The 20,288-nt window shown below is 41.6% G+C and overlaps 1 protein-coding gene and 1 long non-coding RNA gene across 2 annotated transcripts; one reads left to right on the top strand and one right to left on the bottom strand.

The window, feature by feature from the left end:
* The first annotated feature begins 34 nt into the window (after nt 1–34).
* Nucleotides 35–5,837, top strand: LOC117765046 (membrane cofactor protein-like). The gene is made up of 6 exons (XM_034591272.1): nt 35–56; nt 94–276; nt 374–553; nt 2,478–2,504; nt 2,594–2,638; nt 4,841–5,837. The coding sequence occupies exons 1-6, from the start codon at nt 35–37 to the stop codon at nt 4,885–4,887; spliced, it is 504 nt and encodes a 167-aa protein (XP_034447163.1). The 3' UTR covers nt 4,888–5,837.
* Nucleotides 5,838–16,468: 10,631 nt separating this feature from the next.
* On the bottom strand, nt 16,469–17,306 carry LOC117764268. The gene is made up of 2 exons (XR_004614357.1): nt 17,235–17,306; nt 16,469–16,762 (listed from the first exon to the last, which is right to left on the bottom strand). It is a non-coding gene; the product is annotated as an uncharacterized LOC117764268 (long non-coding RNA).
* Nucleotides 17,307–20,288: the final 2,982 nt, after the last annotated feature.

Raw genomic sequence — 20,288 nt, 5'->3', positions numbered from 1 at the left:
GTTGGTGATCTTTCTTTAGCAAAAAAAACTTTAAATGACAGAAAACTATGTAAAAAGCATTAAATTCTAATAAGTGTCATTTTTATTTTGCAGTAATTACTTGTGGTTTGCCACGTGGGATTGAAAATGGCGATTTCAGTCCAAAAAAAGAAGACTACTACAAATATTTGGAGGTTATACAATTCGTGTGCCAAAAACCGTATTCACTCAAAGGTTCCAAATCATCAACATGTTCAGAGGGTAGGGTATTCAAGCCTGATCCTCCAGAGTGTATCAGTAAGTGGCTTTTATAATTTTTCTCAAGATTCTCTGATGTAACCTGAGCCGTGACTCTCACCAATACTCTATTACTTTCCATTTTCTTTGCCTGCAGTTGTTAATTGTGAAGAGCCTGTTATTGACTTTGGTAAATGGGCAGCGGGTTCTCGACCCCCCTATAAACACTTGGCTAGTGTGACGTTGGAGTGCGATACCGGATACGACATGGTGGGAGAGAGGACACAGACATGTGACATAAATAGCGACTGGTCACCCGGTCTTCCAAAATGCGAATGTAAGTTATATGTGAGTTTATGCTAATTTCAGATTTAATCCCATTCCTACGTGTGATTGGCTATTTATGCAAATGAGGGGATATTTTCACTGTCTTCTTTTTCTTCAATTATTAGAACTATACAAAACTCCAGGATAGCTCAATAGAATGAATTCCCAATCTTCTCTCACACATCCTCTGTTGGTCAAATAGATTTTGCGAAGACATCTGTATTATACGCTGTCTGAACAGGGCTTGAGTGCTCTTCCTGTGGAAAGCTGGAAACAACATAACAGCATTAAATAACAATACAACTACAAGTTTTCAAAATAAAACCAGCGGCATTAATTCATGACAAACTGTAAATAAAACAAAAACGCTAAAGATGATTTGTCTGTTTAAAATGGATTTGAACTAGTTTCCACAGCCTTAATGAATAAAAAGACACAACTGTAATCGGATGTATTTGATCCAAACAAATCCCTGATCACAGTGTCCTGATTCCCCTTTTACTTTATTTATTATTTTTTTGGAGCAGTGTCTGCCACAACTAAAGCCACAACTAAAGCCACAACTAAAGCCACAACTAAAGCTACTACTACCACCACCACCACCACCACCACCACACCTTCAGGGAAACAAACGGGTAGAGTCTCTTTTAATGCTTTTGTTTTGGCCAAATTTTTTCAATGGGATTTTGTCGGTGATTGTTTGTTACAAGTATAATCAAACCTTTATTTACACAGCGTTTTGCACCATCTACACGTACGGTGCTAAATTCTTGTCTATTTGCGGTTTTGGGGTACAGGTGCATTCTTGACCACAATAAGTAACTATTAACACTTCTCTCACACATCCTCTGTTGGTCAAATAGATTTTGCGAAGACATCTGTATTATACGTTGTCTGAACAGGGCTTGAGTGCTTGAGTGCTCTTCCTGTGGAAAGCTGGAAACAACGTAACAGCATTAAATAACAATACAACTACAAGTTTTCAAAATAAAACCAGCGGCATTAATTCATGACAGCAACTGTAAATAAAACAAAAACAGTAAAGATGATTTGTTTGTTTTTAAAATGGATTTGAACTAGTTTCCACAGCCTTAATGAATAAAAAGACACAACTGTAATCGGATGTATGTGATCCAAGCAAATCCCTGATCACAGTGTCCTGATTCCCCATTTACTTTATTTATTTTCTTTTGGAGCAGTGTCTGCCACAACTAAAGCTGCTACCACCACCACCACCACCACACCTTCAGGGAAACAAACGGGTAGAGTTTCTTTTGATGCTTTTGTTTTGGCCAAAAAGCTGGGATTTTGCCGGTGATTGTTTGTTACAAGTACAATCAAACCTTTATTTACACAGCGTTTTGCACCATCTACACGTACGGTGCTTAGCAACTGCTTGATCATGATCACACTCTGCTCTGAAACATTTAAATGGGGAAAATGAATGGAACAGCGTATGAGCCAGTCATGTAAACATCATAATCGAGACACAAAACAGAAACATAACCACAACGGATGTGATCAACAATGGATGTTGACACTGAAACAAGCAGAGTTAATTTTCTATTACTGCTAAATTCTTGTCCATTTGCGGTTTTGGGGTACAGGTGCATTCTTGACCACAATAAGTAACTATTAACACTTCACATTTTAACATCCATTAACGCTCACTTCGGTTGCAATTGTGTTGTGTGGCTGTTGTGGATGTGTTGTCACTTCTTGTATTGTAGTTGTGGCTTTAGCGTTTATGATTTCTGTTAATGTGCTTGTGTGAGACTCAGCAATTGTACAATAGCCATTGCTTAATAACTCAGAATTTCCCTGAAAACATTGTTCAGCCCTCGTTAATGCTGCATGTCCGGTGTTTGAATTCATCTGATGATGCTTATGTGTAACATGCAATCATTTTCTTTTTCTTTATATCTCTGGTTCAGCTGCTCCTAAACCAACTGACACACCTGGTAAATCATCAAAAATAATCTGTCCTGTTAGAGTTATTTCTGTCCTCTTCCATGATCTCATCCCTTTTTTTCCTACCTTTTATTTACAGAGAGTGAAAGTGACGGCTTTACACAGTATGGTGTTCCAATTCTGAGTAAGTTTCAACTTCAGTCGATCAAACCACAGTAGATCATCAAAGTAAAGAGTTAACGCTGATCACGTTGGCCCCAGAGGAATGACGTGGAATTACATGGAATTCTTCAATTCAATTTTATTTGTATAGCGTCAAATCATAACTTGCATTATCTGAAGGCACTTTACATAGAAGGTCGAGACCTTAAAAATTATGGAGAAACACAACAGTTCCCACAATGAGCAGCACGACTGTGGAGAGAAAAGAGGGGAGAGAGAGAGAGATAAACACGTTTTCATTGTTATAAAGAAAACAAGAGTGATATTTATAGATGTTATTTATGATAGCAGCAACAATTAATAAAATCATGATAATAATAATAAGTTCTGGAGTCAAAGTGCCACATTCCCAATCTTACTCTTCTCATGTGGGGATGGTGGATGCATTTGTTGGCCTCATATCCCGTCATCCTTTTTCACACATTTGTATTTGTCTCATCAAAATAGTCGCTGCCGCCATTATCGCTGGTATCGCTGGTGGCGCCACCTACTTCATCAAGAAAAAACGCGGGTAAAGGTTTTATTTGTCCTTTTAGACTAACACCTTGAAACGGCTGCTTCCCTTTTATGGCTGCTGTATTGTATCCCAGACCAACCAGTAACAAAACCCGATCCTCTTTGTGACTTTTGTGACTTCTCCAACCTTTTCTGTTTTTGTATTTAAACATCCTTTTCCTACTGTCTAAGCTTTCTGTCTGTCAGCTATTTCTAAATGTTGCATGCTGAAGTAAGTTGTGTGCGTTCTTAAGGTTTTTATCCACCACAGTTGTCACAAGGGGGCACTGTTGTAAGCCTCAGAAGAACTCTCCTGCACAGAGCTGTCAGTCACTCAGGAGAAAGAGCTCTGCCCCGAACGCCTCATGAGGTTTTAATCGTGTAGAAGAACAGAAATGTGTTATCTCCATCATCTAATATGCAGTGTTAGGGTTAACCCTGCACATCAGATTAAGACAAATGTCTGGAGAGGTTGGTGTGATTTGCACATTTCATTACTCTTGAATATAAGGCAGATATTGTCTTTGAAATGCTTTAATAATCAGCCCGAGAACTGTTCCAAGAACAATCTAGTTCCTTTTTTTAAATTGCCCTTCTGGTTCGTTCAAATTTTACATGAACTAATTTAACCTCTGCAAAGTAGGAAGCAGTGGTTAATAAATGTTTCCCAGGAAAAGCTTTTAGTTGCTGTCGGGGCAGAGTTGTTGTTTGAGTGTAAAGACGAACTCGTGTGTAGGACAGTATCTTTAAAATCATACTTTTACAAGGTGTGTGTGTGTGTGTGTGTGTGTGTGTGTGTGTGTGTGTGTGTGTGTGTGTGTGTGTGTGTGTGTGTGTGTGTGTGTGTGTGTGTGTGTGTGTGTGTGTGTGTGTGTGTGTGTGTGTGTGTGTGTGTGTGTGTGTTCTCTACACTTTATTACATTCTACTGGGTCACACATTAGCAGTAAAGTTGACCATTATTGTGTTGCAGCTCTCAGAGAAGTTATCCCGACAGTGAGGCTCCAAAACCAGGAGAGGCAATTCCACTCTCGGTAAGAAGATTGACCACAAAGTACACTTGAACCTATGTTTGCCAAATGAACAGATAACGATGAGCGGCACCGATATATGATGATGTAGGCAAAACATTTTAAAGGAGACGTATGTTGTGTTTTCAGTGTTTCTATCCTTTAGTGTGTTTATATATGGTAAATGGTTTTGTATTTATATAGCGCTTTTCTAGTCTTGATGACCACTCAAAGCTCTTTACAGTACAGTTTTACATTCACCCATTAACACACACATTCATAAAGTGCATCTATTAGCAGCACTTTCTTGTTCTATGAGGGGTAACTCAGGGTTCAGCATCTTGCCCAAGGACACTTCGGCATGCAGATGGGGAAGAATGGGGATCGAACTGCCGACCTTCAGGTTGGAGGACGACCGCTCTACCCCTCAGCCACAGCCGCCCATACATGTGTGTGTGTCTATGTCCAAATTCTGTGGTAGAGGTAACTCTGCTTCCCCGAGAGAAAACACTGCTCCTGAAACGCCTCCTCACTTGTCCTGCTATTTTTATGTCCCATGACATCACATTTGCGTAACTTTTTTTTTTTTCCTTCATTAACAGGGCTGTAAGAGTTTTTACACTGTCTGAAAATTAACACTATTCTTCTTTTTCTTTTGCAGAAGAAAGAATTAGCGTCCTGATGGCCCAGCTGTACGGGCTGTACTAATGATCTGAATGGAAGAGGGCCGCCCCTGGACGAGTGTTTGAACCTGCTTATGGCTTTAATTTGGAGAGACAGACATGATGAAATGTCTAGAGATCCTGAAATCTCTGCAAATTGCGCTCAGTCCTCAGCTACTGCTTGTTGCTCTGGTTAGTCGATAGTAATGTACATATCTGATACACTCTTAACTTGCCTTACTTGTTCCTGCCCATATTGAAGACCAGTGCAGAAGTTTTTCTTTTGTCTTAATATTAATGAATGACATTGTGTTTGTCAGAGAAGCTTTATCTCCATATAGATTTTATACTTTTGCACTAAAACTCAAGAGCACAGCTCGGGCCACTGTAGCATGAAATGCAGCAATGGTTTGGATTGAGAAAAAACTGAATGTATGCACTGCTCACCTTTTTAAAATACAGCTGTTCAGTTTAAATAACCTTTAAGTGTGATGTTGAAGAACCTATCCAATATATCTGTCACTTGTTTCAAACAAAGCTTGTAACTGAACTAGATATTGATGACACCCCTCGTAGAGGGAGGGGCTCCGAGCCGATAAACCAGTCCTTTCAGAAAGGTGGGATCGGGCATCGTGCCTGTCGACGTGTGGTGTGTTTTAAATGCCTTATCCCAAACAGACTTTTCACAACTGCCAACTGTCAGCTAATCTTGCTGGTGACAGGTAATGAGGCCTAATCATGATTCTACTAAATGAGATGTCATATATTCGCCAGAGTCTTAACAAATTCCCCCCACTACTGTGAAGAACAGGAATGCTTCCAGTGTTACACGTTTTGACGGTGGCTACATCAAGATGTACAGAATGTGATTCGTAAAGGTTTTAGCACCTGGTCAACTTTTTATTTATTTGTCAAAAGAGAAATTTGTAGTTTTGTGTAAATTTGCCATAAAATATTTTGTAAACATGGATGAAATAAACGTGTTTGATATGCCTTTATTTTGCACAAGCTTTGCTCATTGCTACATGTTTGAATGTTTTCTTTAACCAGAAGTCTCTTGGTCCCAAAGCTTTTAAAAATACATTCAAAACATAAAACTAATTAAGAGACAATTACAAGGAAACACTAGCTACTGTAAACATGTAAGGAGTCCATTGCATGCTTTCTCTACAGATGTGAATTCTTAATATGGCAAGAACCCAAAATATATACACATTCACAAATATGTATGATTAAATGTTTAAATAATCTGGTTAAAGTGATCAAGTAATCCACTTACAGTGTTTGTTTTGAGTCTTTTCAACACTATTTGAATAATACAAACCACAATTCTCTGATGCAATAGTTTATTTTACAGTGTCAAACAATCCAATTACTCAAATTTGCTTAAAATACTTTTAAACCAACATTTCATCAAGTGCAAATATTGTACCTTTTTTACCTGACACCTGTTGCATTACTGTGAGACGAACCATTTACAGAAGAGAGATATAAAACAATGCATTTTGCCATTAACACTAAAATATAGAATCTTTTTGTCATTCTCATCATTTAAGCAAAGAAAAAAATCTTGATTCTTCTCCCTCCCCTGTAAAATTAACAATCTAGATTTCAATGAGCGATCCTGAACTGTTTGAGAACTAAATTACTACTTTGCCTCGATTTTAAACTGTTTAACTTTGAAGTTTCAGCAGTAAAATGAAGACGGCTTGGTTGCAAAATCCACATCAAGGTGAGACGAGATCTGTCCTTCACTGTAACCGATTTCAAATGGTGCTAGAAACAATAGTAGACTCTGAACACCAAAAGAAATCGGTCAACCTTGGAGATAGGACAAAGAGCTTGAGCTGTTGCTGCAGATCCACGGTTTGTTGACCACTAGGTGGCGCTTCAAGGAGCGGCGCTGGACAGGTGAAGTTGTCTCTCTTACCTTCATCACTAGAAACCTGCTGTGACACTTCGTGGCTTCCTGCTGCTGCTGCTCAGTGAAACACATCCCACCCCAAGAACACTGATTTCAAATGGTGCTAGATAGGTGACGATACTCTAAGCCACCATCTGAAACCAGCTTCCAAGGGGGGCACAAAACGGACTTCCTGTGGCGCCAAACACCCTCGAGGGAACCTTTTACGAAAAAAAGTAATAAAATCAATATTAGTAGAAAATCCCAAAGGGAAATCAACCCTGTGTAGTAACAAGTTGTGATTCTCCGTTGTCGTGGATGTGGTGCGAGCGGCGATCCCACAAAGGCATTTCCAAGAAACATTTCCGTCGAAGAAACTGAAACAAAAAGATTCGAGAGAACAAGAAAAAGTGGTTCAGATGCAGCGGCAGATAGACACGTGGCTCAATATCTGCAGGTAGTGTAATTAACAAAGAGCCTTGGAAAGATACCGTAGATATGAAGCAGCGACTCGAGGGACAGCCCCGACTTACAAATCTGCAACACACACACGTTTTTGATATTAGGAATTAATATTTACAAGAAGACTAAATGTGTTCTGGGATCTGGGGCAAACTTTTAAACTAATTCAAGATGCTCCAAGAGGCAGCTTTCTCTCTTTACTTAAAAAACACGACTTCGGGGACAACAAGCGCTGGTTGACATTTAACAGATTTTTATTAAGCGTTGACAAACTGATCTATTCTATCTCACGAGCAGCCACCTCTTACAGAATACTTGCATGCTTTGTTTACAGATGTGAATTATTAAAAAAGCCAGCGGCCAAAGCAATGATTCGACTGTTAAATAAGATCTGAGAGAGGCAGACGTTGTGGTTTCATACCTCAGCTCAGCCGTAGACTTTACCATTTGTAAATAGAACAATCAAAGGAGACATAATCTGCTTGTGTTCAGTTTTAAATTAGTGTTATTACTTGAAAAGTTTTACATGAAAACTTTCCTCATACTGCAGCTCCTCTTTTCAGCCTCCGTCAGAAACCCTTTTAGCTCCCGTCTCCTTTAAGGCCGCCCTCCTGATAAGGTCTGATCTGATTGGCCAGTCAGCCTGCTCTGTTGTGATTGGTCAACAGTGTAGAAAATGTCGGCCTCTGCTCCCTTTTTATTTGGCTTTTTAGGAGAGCGTGCTTTATGCAAATTATGGCTAACGTTAGCGCTGTTCCCATACTGATACCAGCCAGAATCGGAAACGCCTCCAATACTAGCGAAAATGCAAATCTATGTACCATTCCGATACCACGTCTTTAGAATATATTTGTTTAACCCAGATATAACTGCAGTTTTCTTTTCACAGCTACAAAACAGCAGTGCCACTGGCACGAAGAAGTACCGATAGTGAAGCGGTAGCCAGAACTTAATATCGGCAATTAGTAAACACTTCACACTGGAAAGTGCCACCAGCAAAACAGCGACATGTGCAAAACTTCAGTTTCCAGCTATTTAAAGGAAGTAACTGTTGTTTATTACTAGTTTTATTTAGTAGCTGTAAGAAAAGCTGTATGTTACTCATTCTCTTCATGTATTTGATTTTCAAAGCAGAACCAGGTCAGACTACGATGATAACAATCACTGCCACAAGGGGTCAGTAGCGTACAGCTGTTAAAATACATGATAAAAGTTGTTATTCTTTTATATTCACTGGTATCGATATCAGCCGATATGAAAAATCCAGGTAACAGAATTAGTATCGGGACAGGAAGGATGGTAACGAACACTGAAAAAGCATAATATGTCTCCTTTATGATTGAATTAATGACAGCGCACTTGTAGTGAAGCTGTCGTCGTTGTTTCCGAGCAGACCGAGATGACGGTGCAGGGAAAACTGGCAGCACCTCAGATACTATGGACCTTAATTGTAATGCACTCTGAGAGAGGTTAGACTCTCCGGCTCGAGAAGGAAGTATGATTCACCGCCCTGGTTCGGGCCAGAAAGCAGAGAGGAGGGAAGCAGGTGAGTGCAGAGCGAGATAGAGAGATGAAATGGAAAACCACAGAGAAAGCACCAGAACACCCCCCCCCCTCTCTCTCTCTGTGTCTCTCTTTCTCTCAATCCGTTTCTCTGTAACACGCCTACACGACTGATCTGATACACGATCCAAGCCTCACGGATGTGCGAAGGGCCGAAACAGACACACAAAACACGGTCGCTGTGCGTCTTCGAACGCGAGCGCTCACCTGCAGCTGCAGCAGGGACCTCGATGAGTCCTCTCCTCTCTCGTTGCCTGGTAGAATGGTCGGGGATGCGTTCGCACTCCGATCGACGAGAAGGGAAGAGCAAGGAAGTGGCAGTCAATCGCTGGCAGTGGGAGCCATGGTGCAGACACGCAGCAGTAATACGCTGACGGGGTGGGGCAGGGACAGGTAGTGACCAGTTCACTGACATGTTGCCAAGTGTTTCAACAAAGTACAAACCCACCCAATCGATTGTAAAATCCTTTCTCCCACTGACGCCTGTCTTCAAACCCTCATCCCTTCAGAACACATGCGCCCACACACAGTCTGCCTTCGCTTCTCCGCCACACTCGTCTTTTAACCTCCCTGGAGCCAGATCAGACGGGAGGAAGGACAAAATCCCCACAGCTTTTGCAAGTTGTGTTTGTGTGTGAGGGCGTGTAAGGCAATATAAGTGTGCGTGTGTGTGTATGTTTGCACGGTAGCCACAGTGACGGTTTTGATCAGAGAGCCTGTCTATCTGTAGGTGTCTGGTTCCTTCGGCTGGCTCAACCCAACCCCGTCAATTTTCTTTATTTGGGCTGTTTGTTGCTTGTGTGCCACTGGACCTGTTGTGTAATGCTTATGAAAGATTTAAAGGGACAGGCGGCCTTCGGAGAGAGAGTGTGACGCACCCTGGGGAAACTCACGAGGGCCACGTCGTCACAGGCGTCCGTCGTTTTAAACACAGACTATTGAAACAAAACGGATTTTAACACCTGAAATATGCATGATATGACGTTTTCTTGTGTACAAACACTTTAAACATTGACCCATTTTTTCAATTATGTTACTAATCAATGCTGTAAATACTGTACAGAGTTAAAATACAGCTTATTTAAAAAAGACGTGACGCTGGAACGATGCATTTGTCTCTCTAACGGTGCGTCACCTTTACGCTTTGTATTGATGTGTGTGTGGCCTCAGACGAGCAGACGAACCAGTCTTCACTAATTCATAAGAAATCCCCCCCCCCCCCCGTAGTGGTGAGGTGACTGGGACAGTATCAGCTTCCGCGCTGATAAAAGGAACCTGCGTTTCTACAATCATCATAAATACGCAGCCTCAGTAAAGCGTTTGTTATACCATCAGCGCATTTATGAGAGAGAGCGAGTGAGAGCGAGAGAGAGGGGGGGGGGGAGAGAGAGAGAGACGCTGACTGTGGAAGCGGGAGCTGCAATGCAGACCACGCGCAGCCACACACGCTCTCTTGCATCATCTCAGAAATGTGGCGTCTCTCGGACGCCGGACCTCCAGCCAGCAGAATAGGAAGAGCTCGCTCTCGACCGGGGGATTTCAGTCCCTCGTGCGGTCGCCACCTTCAACAGACACGGTCCTGCTGTGAAGGAGAAGCCGAGCAGCCCTGAGTCCAGGGTGAGCAGGAAGTTTCACAGCTCGCACAGTTCACATCGATTTCCACGAAAAGAAACTGATATGTTGTCCGGTTTCTGGACGGGGAATTTATCTCGGGGGGGGGGGAAATGGACTTGGCAATTGGATTATCAAATATTTTAAATATCCATGTATGTCTTGGCTTAAAACGATGTTAAAATCAATAAATAGAAGCCAATATTCACACAGCTGCTCTTAAAAGCTCCACCTAGTGTTTAGTCAAGTGGAGACTGTATTTCTGGTCCACTTCCAATTAATTAATTCAGGGTTTCTTGCTGCTGCAGGCTACAGAATCCTGAGATCAACGCACGGCAGGTCATGTGGAACTTGTCTACACATGCAGAATGAAATTGGCAAACAAATTAAAAAAGATATTTACTATGTGGAAATCAACATATTCTTATACACTAATTAAATAACTAATTACACTGAAATAATTGCTTGAATTTCCTTGTTATTATGACCCATTTCGTAGCTCTTTCAAACAAAGATCCAGAGAAATGATTAGAAAATTAAGTTACCTGTAAAACACTGTTACTAAGGTACAGAGAGAAATCTGCTGATCGATGAATGTATGATAATAACTTCACAAACGCCACAAACACTGGCAGGGATGTCCCCAACAAAACATCAGTGACAACTCTGATTCCTCAGCTCTGGAATCTCGTAGGAAATACATGTTACCATGTTAACAATGACCAACAAGTCATCTCATACTAAACAGACTTGTATCCATGGAACAGTGTTTCTGCGCAAGCTGTGTATAAAATAAAGGCGCCTCTTAACCAATCAGATTTTGACCTCCGGCTGCTCGCTTGCACTAAGCCAATAAAGTGCTGCTGTGCAGCTTGTGGAGCCAGGGGAGCTCCTCCCATCCAATGAGAATCCAGCTTTGGCACGATGGCCTGTGATGCTGCGGCTTTAGGAAGTCCAGTGCATGTGAACTGGAGAGACGCCAAAGCAAAGTCACCAAGAGAGCAAGGTAAACAACTTCTCTCTTTCTCCCCCTCTTTTTCTCTCTATCTCAGTTTCTCTACCTCGGGTCCTTAGCCGTGACATTTAGCCCTTTTTCCATCACTCCCCTTCTCTCGGAGAGCAATGGATGGATAGATAAACAGATAGAGAGAAAGAGAGGGAGAGGTACAAGCTGCTGCGTACTGGTGGAGGAGAAATCCAGCCCAGAGATGACTGCGTCACCGTCTCTGTCTCTCCTTACTACGCAGAAACAAATGTGTCTCGGGAACGGCTTTGCCAAATCCCAGTGGCCCAGAGGAGCGAAAACAAATCACATGACAAAAGTGCCACTAGCCACAGACACCGAGCGGATCTGTTGTCCGATAACATACAGAACCCAACCAGTCATACAAGCATGCAGGCTCACTTCTCCCATCAACTCCATCAAGAGTTAACTACAACAAGTAGTCGTCGACAGCCCCGACAGAGAGACATTTACAGAATATTCGAGATTTAAATCAAACATCAGTATTTTCGCTGAATACAGCAACGAACTTATCCTGTAATTTGATTTGATGGCAGCTGTTGTGTACACACGGCTGCATCGGTGCCCACTCCCATATAACGCTGTGTCAAGCATATAACACTGTTTCCTAATAGGTCATGCGACACCATGCATGAATGTATTCACCTATTTACACCGATGTAATCATCTCTATTCCGTGTTGTGACGGTGGCAAAAAAAGACAGAAGAGATGTTTGAATACCTTGATAATTCTCGGCAAAACATTCCTGACTGAGCTTCGCTGTGGTATTAAGAATCCTCCAGAATATTCTTTTTGTTAACCCCTTTGTCGCACCGCAGCCCACCCAACACGCCACCACAACAAGATCTAGAGACACTGTGCCATCTTCAGCATCCATGTTGAAACTCCCAATACCAGCTCACACAGGAACTACACTGCGCACACACACACACAGAGACACAGACACACATATATATATAGTAGCGAGAGGCAGAGCAGATCAGAACTACCAAGGAGGAAGAGGAAGAGGAGAAAGCCAGGCTTGTCCGAAACCACTGTGTCCACTTCAGGTGGAAAACTCCATGACTCTGGGCTTCTGCTATCTCAGCTTCTGTTTCTCCCAACATGAAAAAGTGACGTAGCAACTAATCCAAAATCTCTCTCTCTCTCTCTCCCTCCCTCCCTCTCCCTCGGTCTCTCTGTCTCCCCCTCTCGCTTTCTGCTTACCTCTCAAACACACGCACTCTTTATTTTCATCTGGTTGCAGATCAGCCATTAACACAGCTGCTTCGAACTAGCACATAGACACAGAAATGGAGCAGACCACACAGAAATGCATATGTACGTGCGCATGCACGCACAGCCGTGCACACGCGCGCATGATCACGCTATTCCTCTTCCTGAGTGTGACGCAGCACTTAATTCTCTGCGCTTTTATACCAGTGTTGTGGCTGCACAACACAGCGTAATGATCAAGCTGAGGCAGAAACACACTTGCTCGCAGCCACACAAGGGAAGACAGCATGAGCAGACTGCAGTAAAAGGGACCCTACCACCACGGCTCCCTGTCCCCCACTCTGTGACGCTGCTGTGTCCCCATTTCCCCCCCATGTCCCCTGATAATTGGTCTCACTGCCTCTCCGCTGCCCTCCTCTCTGCGAGAGACACACTCTGGCTCCTCTGTCTGCGAGGCTGAGCTGACTGAGCCTCCTCGATCACCTGACAACCCACTGGTTTTAAAGGCACATCACCAGCTTATGTATCAGTTGCATAAGCGCTCAGATGGTGTTTTGGCTTTTCAAATACTGTCTAACGAGAGACTCCGCTCATCTCTAAAGCTCCACCGGAAGAAATACTTATCTATAAACATCTATACGTTGTCTTTTGTTAAAAAAAAACAAACATATGATGGTTGATACAGTGATTTCTGCATTCTGCTTCTCATTCAGTGTTAGTACTTTTTACTTCCTGAATAGAACTAGCATAGAAAAGAACAAAGCGTGTGAGGAGATTTACCATGAATAGGCCAACCACATGTTCTTCCTCTTTCAGTTCTTGTTGTTTCCTGCCTCAGACCTCATCCAAAGGAGACAAATACCAGTTCAATCCTCTATCTCTACTCAAAATAACACGACTGTCTGGTTCTAAAATGTCACAAATCTTATAAAATGACGAGAATATGAAAAAAACATTAACTGTTAACTATTACGTGATTGCACAACACTTTGTATTGTATGAAATGTTAGAGGGAAGTTGCTGTGTCTTTAAAATGACTGTGTCGCTGTCTTATAAATAGTCTGTTTTGGTTCAGTCAAACATTAGCAGAGTTTATTTTAAGAATTTGGGCCTTTGCAGTTTCATTTGATTCTTCACGTACCTTGATCGGATGAGTTTTCATTTCTCATGCAATTTGGCCAACGGAGCTGTGGGAAGACAAAAAGGACAGAAACACAATTCTTCAGTCCGACACCAAAAAACAGAATAATTCATGATTTAAATATTTGATCTTAATGCGACTAACTCCAGCACCGTGTAGAGAGTTAAGTCTATTTGTCAATAATCCACAATTAGGTTGAAAAATAATGTCCTCGATCGAATTAGCCCCAAAATTGCTGTTGTAAATACCAAGGCAGCACCGCAGCGTCCTTCACGGCACTAAGAGGAACAATCTGTTCTGTACACGGCTGCGTTTCCAAAGCATAAAGTCCCTTTTACATGCCAATCTGAAACGAGAGCTTTGTCTCAGTTAACAAAAGATAAATAAAGTTTCTGTCTGGAGCAGCTCAGCCGTCTGTTATAGAGGCATAATGTTTGCATTCAACAAGTGCCTTCATCAATAATTCATATCTTTCTCTTTTGAGTTTGGAAGAATATTTCCACAGAGGAAATATGGTTTATTATGAAAATCACAAGTGTTGGCTTGAACTGCAGTCAACGACATTTTGAGTGCGTCTCCAAAGCTGCAGCAGCGCGGCCTCGCCGACCGAACCTCGGTTTTTGAAAAGGATTGAAAGATAACTCAAGGATAATTCAAAAGGCTGAGTTGTCACAAAACATCCTTTTAAAAAAAAAAAATAACTTCCTTTATCCTCCTGGCTCGTGTCTAGATTTTCATCTAGTGGCTGTACATTTTCTTACCTAAAAAATCACTTGTAGCCTTGTGACGTGCAAATTCCCCACCGGAGTCAGAGGATACAAAAGCCCACAGCTTCACCTTACAGGGACCGAGAAAGGAGAGCAGCGGTAACAGAATCAGCTTTCACCCCCCCCCACCCCCGAGCTACACGGGAAACGCAAGAGATCTCAGGGATCAAAGCATGTTTGCTCAGAGTAGATACCGAGTATTGATCCGAGGATTGAGGCGAATCCTCTCTTCAGTCTTCACGTGCGTGTCCTGCAGGAGATCACTACACTAACACGCATTCTAAAAAGGAATTTCTCCGCGCGCCACGTTACATTTAATGCATCTAAAACCCGAGTGAGCTCATGTGCTGGTTCCTTTTCTTTATCTTTATCCAGACACCCAATCGTTCTGCAGCTTGTCGCAGCAAACAGGAAGTTTTACTGTGACTGTGGTTTGTGTTTATGCTGACTGAGACGTGCTACAGCTTTAAAAGATACATCCACGTGCTGCTCCTTCCTGTCTGCTATTTATGCTCCTCATCCAGTGGGCAGTGTGTTAATTTTAGCCGTGTCATCTATCAACCATGCTCGTTCCACTTCCTAAACCTTAATCTCTCCCCTGGAAAGGTGCCCAGTCGGCTGCATTCATATACTGTTTTTGGCCGTATTGGCATCAACGGGCCTGGGTCCCAAACGCTCGCACACGTGCATTTAATAAAACAAATGACATGTTGTTGTGTATTTACAGTGTGTTGACAGTAAACAGTGATCATGTTCTGTCGTTACCCCCGATCTGCAGGGGCCACGTCTTCAGCTCGTGGTCGTGTCGACTGAGAAGGAAGAGACGTCGCAGCAGGTCCTGAGAAAATCCCAGGTATTATTATTATTATTTCAGGACATTTCAAACATAAAAATAAACTGATTTGATTTAGTTTAATTGTGACACTTTGACAACTGGCCACACCTTGGATATAAAGTTTTCAAATGATATAAACAGTGAGCTGTTGTACCATTTCTTGTACGGTAAATATCGCTGGTTTTCCATGACGTGCACTGGCTCTTACCTTCGAGAGAGAGAGAGAGAGCGAGAGCGAGAGTCTAAAGCAGCACCTCATTTCCCTCTGTAGAAAAAAAAAACAAAAAACGAGAACAGCAATATTTATCTGGAGAGGAAGAAGAAAGAGTCTAATCTGGACTCTGTGGTTTTGTCAGATTCTCTAATACGTTCATTTCTGTGCGTCTCAAACATGCAAATCCAAACGTGGAGATGTGAGACAACAACAGATGTGTCAATCCTCCTGTGGACAGAGTTACTGGGAATTAAAAAAAAAGAAAAAACTCATTCTCGTTTACGGTAGATGTTCTTTCCCTGGAAAAATAAATCTGACTCATTCCAACAACAATGTTTTCTGATACCTCATGCTCTGTGCGTCAAACCTTCACGAGCACGCCGCCCTGTGTCGGAAGAGGGAATTACTCTTCAGAGGGTTTGTTTACATCAGGAATAAAAAGTGCGTATGACATAGAAACCTCTGGATGGAGCCGAGTCGAGGCGCAGGCGCAGGAGGCGCAGACACCACAGCTTTCCAAACAATAAAAACCAGACTGAGGAGGAATCAATAACACTGATTATAACAATATGTTTAAGAAAAATTCAAACTCATAGAAGGGGAAAATATTTCTGCAAACGGAACAACGAGGAAAAACAATCTTACATAATATTAACTTCAGGTCTTCACACAACAAAAGATTCTTGAATGAAGTGGTAACTTATTTTTACATTTCTTTAAATATGTTATTGTTAAAAAAACTGAATATTTAGCAGGGACATTATACACAGCAGGATACTGACAAGTATAATAATGACACGATTTAAAAGTAAGTAGTATGTATATATATGTACATATACATATCCAGAAAAAAAAGCAGAAACATACAGATTCCTTTTGTTTTGTTGTTTTAAAGTACACTAATTTAAAGTACCTGTAACTTAATCCAACTTCTCTTCCTGCTCCTTGTAATTGAGACGTTAAAGGGACGAAGCCAATAAACGAGTCTTCATCACAAAACAAGTGAAGCTGAGGTAAACATCGACGACAAGCGCAGGTACCACGCACATTAAAACCATTACGCAGCAACCGGGTCACTCACTCCAGAGGTAAAAACGAAGTGCGCAACATCCTCCTGCGGCACGCACCGCCATCTCTCCATCCCTCCATCTATCACTCCATCCTTCCATCCCTCCATCCCTCTCTCTGGCTCCGGAGAAAAAATGAGCCACAAATGCGCACAGACGCGTTTTGTTTTTTTTACAAGGAAACAGCTGAGAGCAAAATACCTCGCTTATTTCCGGGTAACGTTGGAAACTGCGCACGACATCGCAGTAGCCAAATCACAGTCGTGCGTAATTCTCATTGGCCGCAGATAAAAGAGAGAGGCACTTTAAAAAAAAAAAAAAGAAAAAGAAAAAGAAAGCATGCGTTACATAAATCAAACGCAGGTGAATGATGACATAGTGGGGGAAAAATGGAGGAATAATAACGAACGGGGGAATTGAAAAGGAGGATAAAAACAACGCGCAGTTACCGAAATGCACGCAGATGATGGTGCGTGGATGGTGCGGGGTTCACCGGAGCAGAAAGTGCATGGAGACGCAGAGTTCCTGGAGGAGGAAGAGGAGGAGGAGGTGGAGGAGGAAGAAGAAGAAGAGGGGGATGAGCTACTCACAGTGTCCGGGTCTCGAGAGCTCCGGTCCCGGTCCTCGCCGCCGTCCTCCTCCTCCTCCCGGTGTTGTGGTTGAAATCCTCCGTGGCGCCTTTAATGAAGCAGCTCGTCCGTCGACATTTTTTCACAGCAACACCAGCGAGCCACGCCCACCCGCACACACCCCCGTTTCCTGATTGGGCGACGCGGCGAGATGCGTCGGCGCGGTCACGTGCTTTTGACGCATGTTTGCAAACAGGAACAGGGCAGCGTGTTACGTATGAGGCAGGAAAATAATGAAATAATAAATATAATAATGAAAATAATACTAGAAATAATAACATTGACACCAGTTATAATAATAATAATAATGCTAATAAAACTATATTAGTAATAATAATAACAGTAGAAATGGTAATACTACTAATAATATACTTCATCTAAACAATACTTTAAAACAACAACAACGATACTAGTACTACTACTACTAATAATAATAATAACAATAATAATGGTGATGATCGTAATGATGATGATGATAAGAAGAAGAAGAAGAAGAAGAAGAAGAAGAAGAAAAATAATAATAATAGACTTTATGTTTACAACACTTTTCAAAGTTAAAACAAGATAAAACATGACAGGTCAATAATACAAAACTAAAATCTAATAAGACCTCCAACAATGATTTATGAGTAAAATGAAACAGGTAGGTCATATTAAAAGAACAACAGTGAACTGGAATTAATAAAAAAGATGCATTTTTAAGAAGGGATTTAAAATCGAGTCCATGTTCAATGAATGATTCATAGGCCACGTGAAGGAGGCAGCTCACCGAGTGTTCTTAACAATCATAATTACATGATCCACATTGATTGAGCCTCAAACAGCTCCGTATCCTGATGGTTTATTATTATGGAAAGTAGCAGCCATTGATTTAATGATCCTTGAGCTGTTTTCATGAATGGAAAATGAAATCTTGATTCAGGTGAAATCACTCTGACGTCAGATTTACCAAACTTTCAAAAACATGCTCCCCTGCCTCACCTCCATGCCACGTCCTGATGATATTTACTTACTACTTCTCTATAGGCTTATTTGGTATGTGAACAATAAATGAAATGTGCAGGTAAAGCAGCTTTCTTACATACAGCTTTCAAGATTTATTTGTCACTTACACTTAAGTATTGCATGTTACGTATTACTTACTGGGGCCTATTTTGACTCTTGCTGCTGTAATATTGCAAATGTTCCCCATTGTGGGACGAATACATCTTATTTTCTTTTTGTTCTCTTATGCAATGAACAAAATACATAAATTCCTCATGGCTGTCCAAAGTTTACAGGTTCAGTGAGAGGATGTTCTGATAAAGGAGGAATAGCCCCCGTGCCCTTTAGGGTCAAAGCTATTAGAAAAATAATATAGAGTTGTAAAACTGAAGCATTGATTATCAAAGCAAAAATTTCCAGATGAATCCCATGATGCCCCATTGACCATAGTGTGTATAAGTAGCTAATTTGATTCATTTTGAATTGTCTGACAGCTTCTTAAATCAACCACAGCGTTTCTATTAGATTATATACAAGTAGATTCCGATAATAGATCCAAGCCCTTTAATCTAAACCTTGAATCGTGTTACAAAGAGGACTTTGTGACCAGGTTCAGTTTCCTCGGTGTGATTCGTGCCTGATTGAGTCATGCTTTCCCCACGAGGGCCTGACTGCAGCGACACGTATCCTCGACTCGACCACAGACTCGGTCGACACTTCCTGTACATGCGGAGGTGCTGCAGATCAGACAGCAGAGGGCTTGTTAGCCTGGTGGCCTATTTCCTCCTGGTTCCTGCTGCCTGGCAACATTGCAGTGACCTGATGCTGCAGTTTGGTTCCTGTTGGCTTTAATAGCTATTTTCTCATCTTGAATACTTTCATTGCCTCCAACCCATTTCTTATTTCTCATGACACAACACTCATTGATAGAGTTGTGTATATTCACTGTGAAAGAATCAGTAAGTTACATAAAATGACTCTTGATTGAATAGTTCAACAGCTTTATGTCGCCTGCAGATTCATCCTTCGGGAGAATAATGATGGTGCGTGTTGTTTTCTTTCCACTTCATCACCAGCACATCTTGTTAGTGTGCACTACACTCTTGTGGCCTAAGAGGTGCACAACACCCAATACTCAAGAAGTGGATTTATTCACTGCTTTATCCAGACGTGGTGCAACACAGCACTCAAACCTCCCAGGATTGAGTTGGTGCACAGACGTTTATGACATTACAGTTTTCTACCTGAGCACAGCCAACTTCAAAACAGAAATAAACAACCTACAGAAATCTCTCTTGTGAAATTTCCAAAATATTTGATCTTTAGCTGCAAGAATCCTGTAGTTTAGGTTTGTACCCTACCTTGTGTAAAGAGCATCTGGATCACCACCTGGCCGGCTGCAGTAGAGGTCACACATCCCACCTCCTCCGTGTTAGCAGATGGGACATGGAGCAAACAAACAAAAAAAGAAAGTACACGTTAGATACATTTTTCTCAAAAGGTGGTTTCTGTCATTTCAGATAGCATTGCACTCTTGTATGCAAGTTTGGTTTGAATTAGTAATTTGATGCAATTAAAATGGGGGGAAATGTGTCATCCATCTTTATAAACAGTCAACGCTCAAGACTTTATTTTGTATTCAGTAGTCTTCCATAATAGTGTTATACTTTTGAAAAGGTTGATAAACATGAATTTGTTCTCGTACTTCCACTTGCATTTGTTTCTGTGATGATTCGGTTCAACTGCGTAAGATCAATGAAGTTTAGTTTATCTTATAAAGACCTGCAGGTATTTTAATGCTCTCATTTTATAAATCATGTACAAGTTAATACTCCAACATGTTTACCAAGCAGCTTCATTGGAAACCGTTCACAGACAGAACAACATGTGGAACAGACTCCCACCGGGCTGCACTTACAATTTGGCAGGACTTTATAAACCATGATTCAATAATTACACAAATTGTTTCCTTTCAGTTTTCCTTTCCATTTCGCTCTTTTCTTTTCGACTTCAATGTCTTCAGCTTGCCCC

Source organism: Hippoglossus hippoglossus, chromosome 7, assembly GCF_009819705.1.
Source record: "Hippoglossus hippoglossus isolate fHipHip1 chromosome 7, fHipHip1.pri, whole genome shotgun sequence".
Taxonomy (NCBI): Eukaryota; Metazoa; Chordata; class Actinopteri; order Pleuronectiformes; family Pleuronectidae; genus Hippoglossus; species Hippoglossus hippoglossus.
The sequence above is the reverse complement of the archived record's forward strand: the minus strand, read 5'-3'. Positions and strand labels throughout refer to the sequence as shown.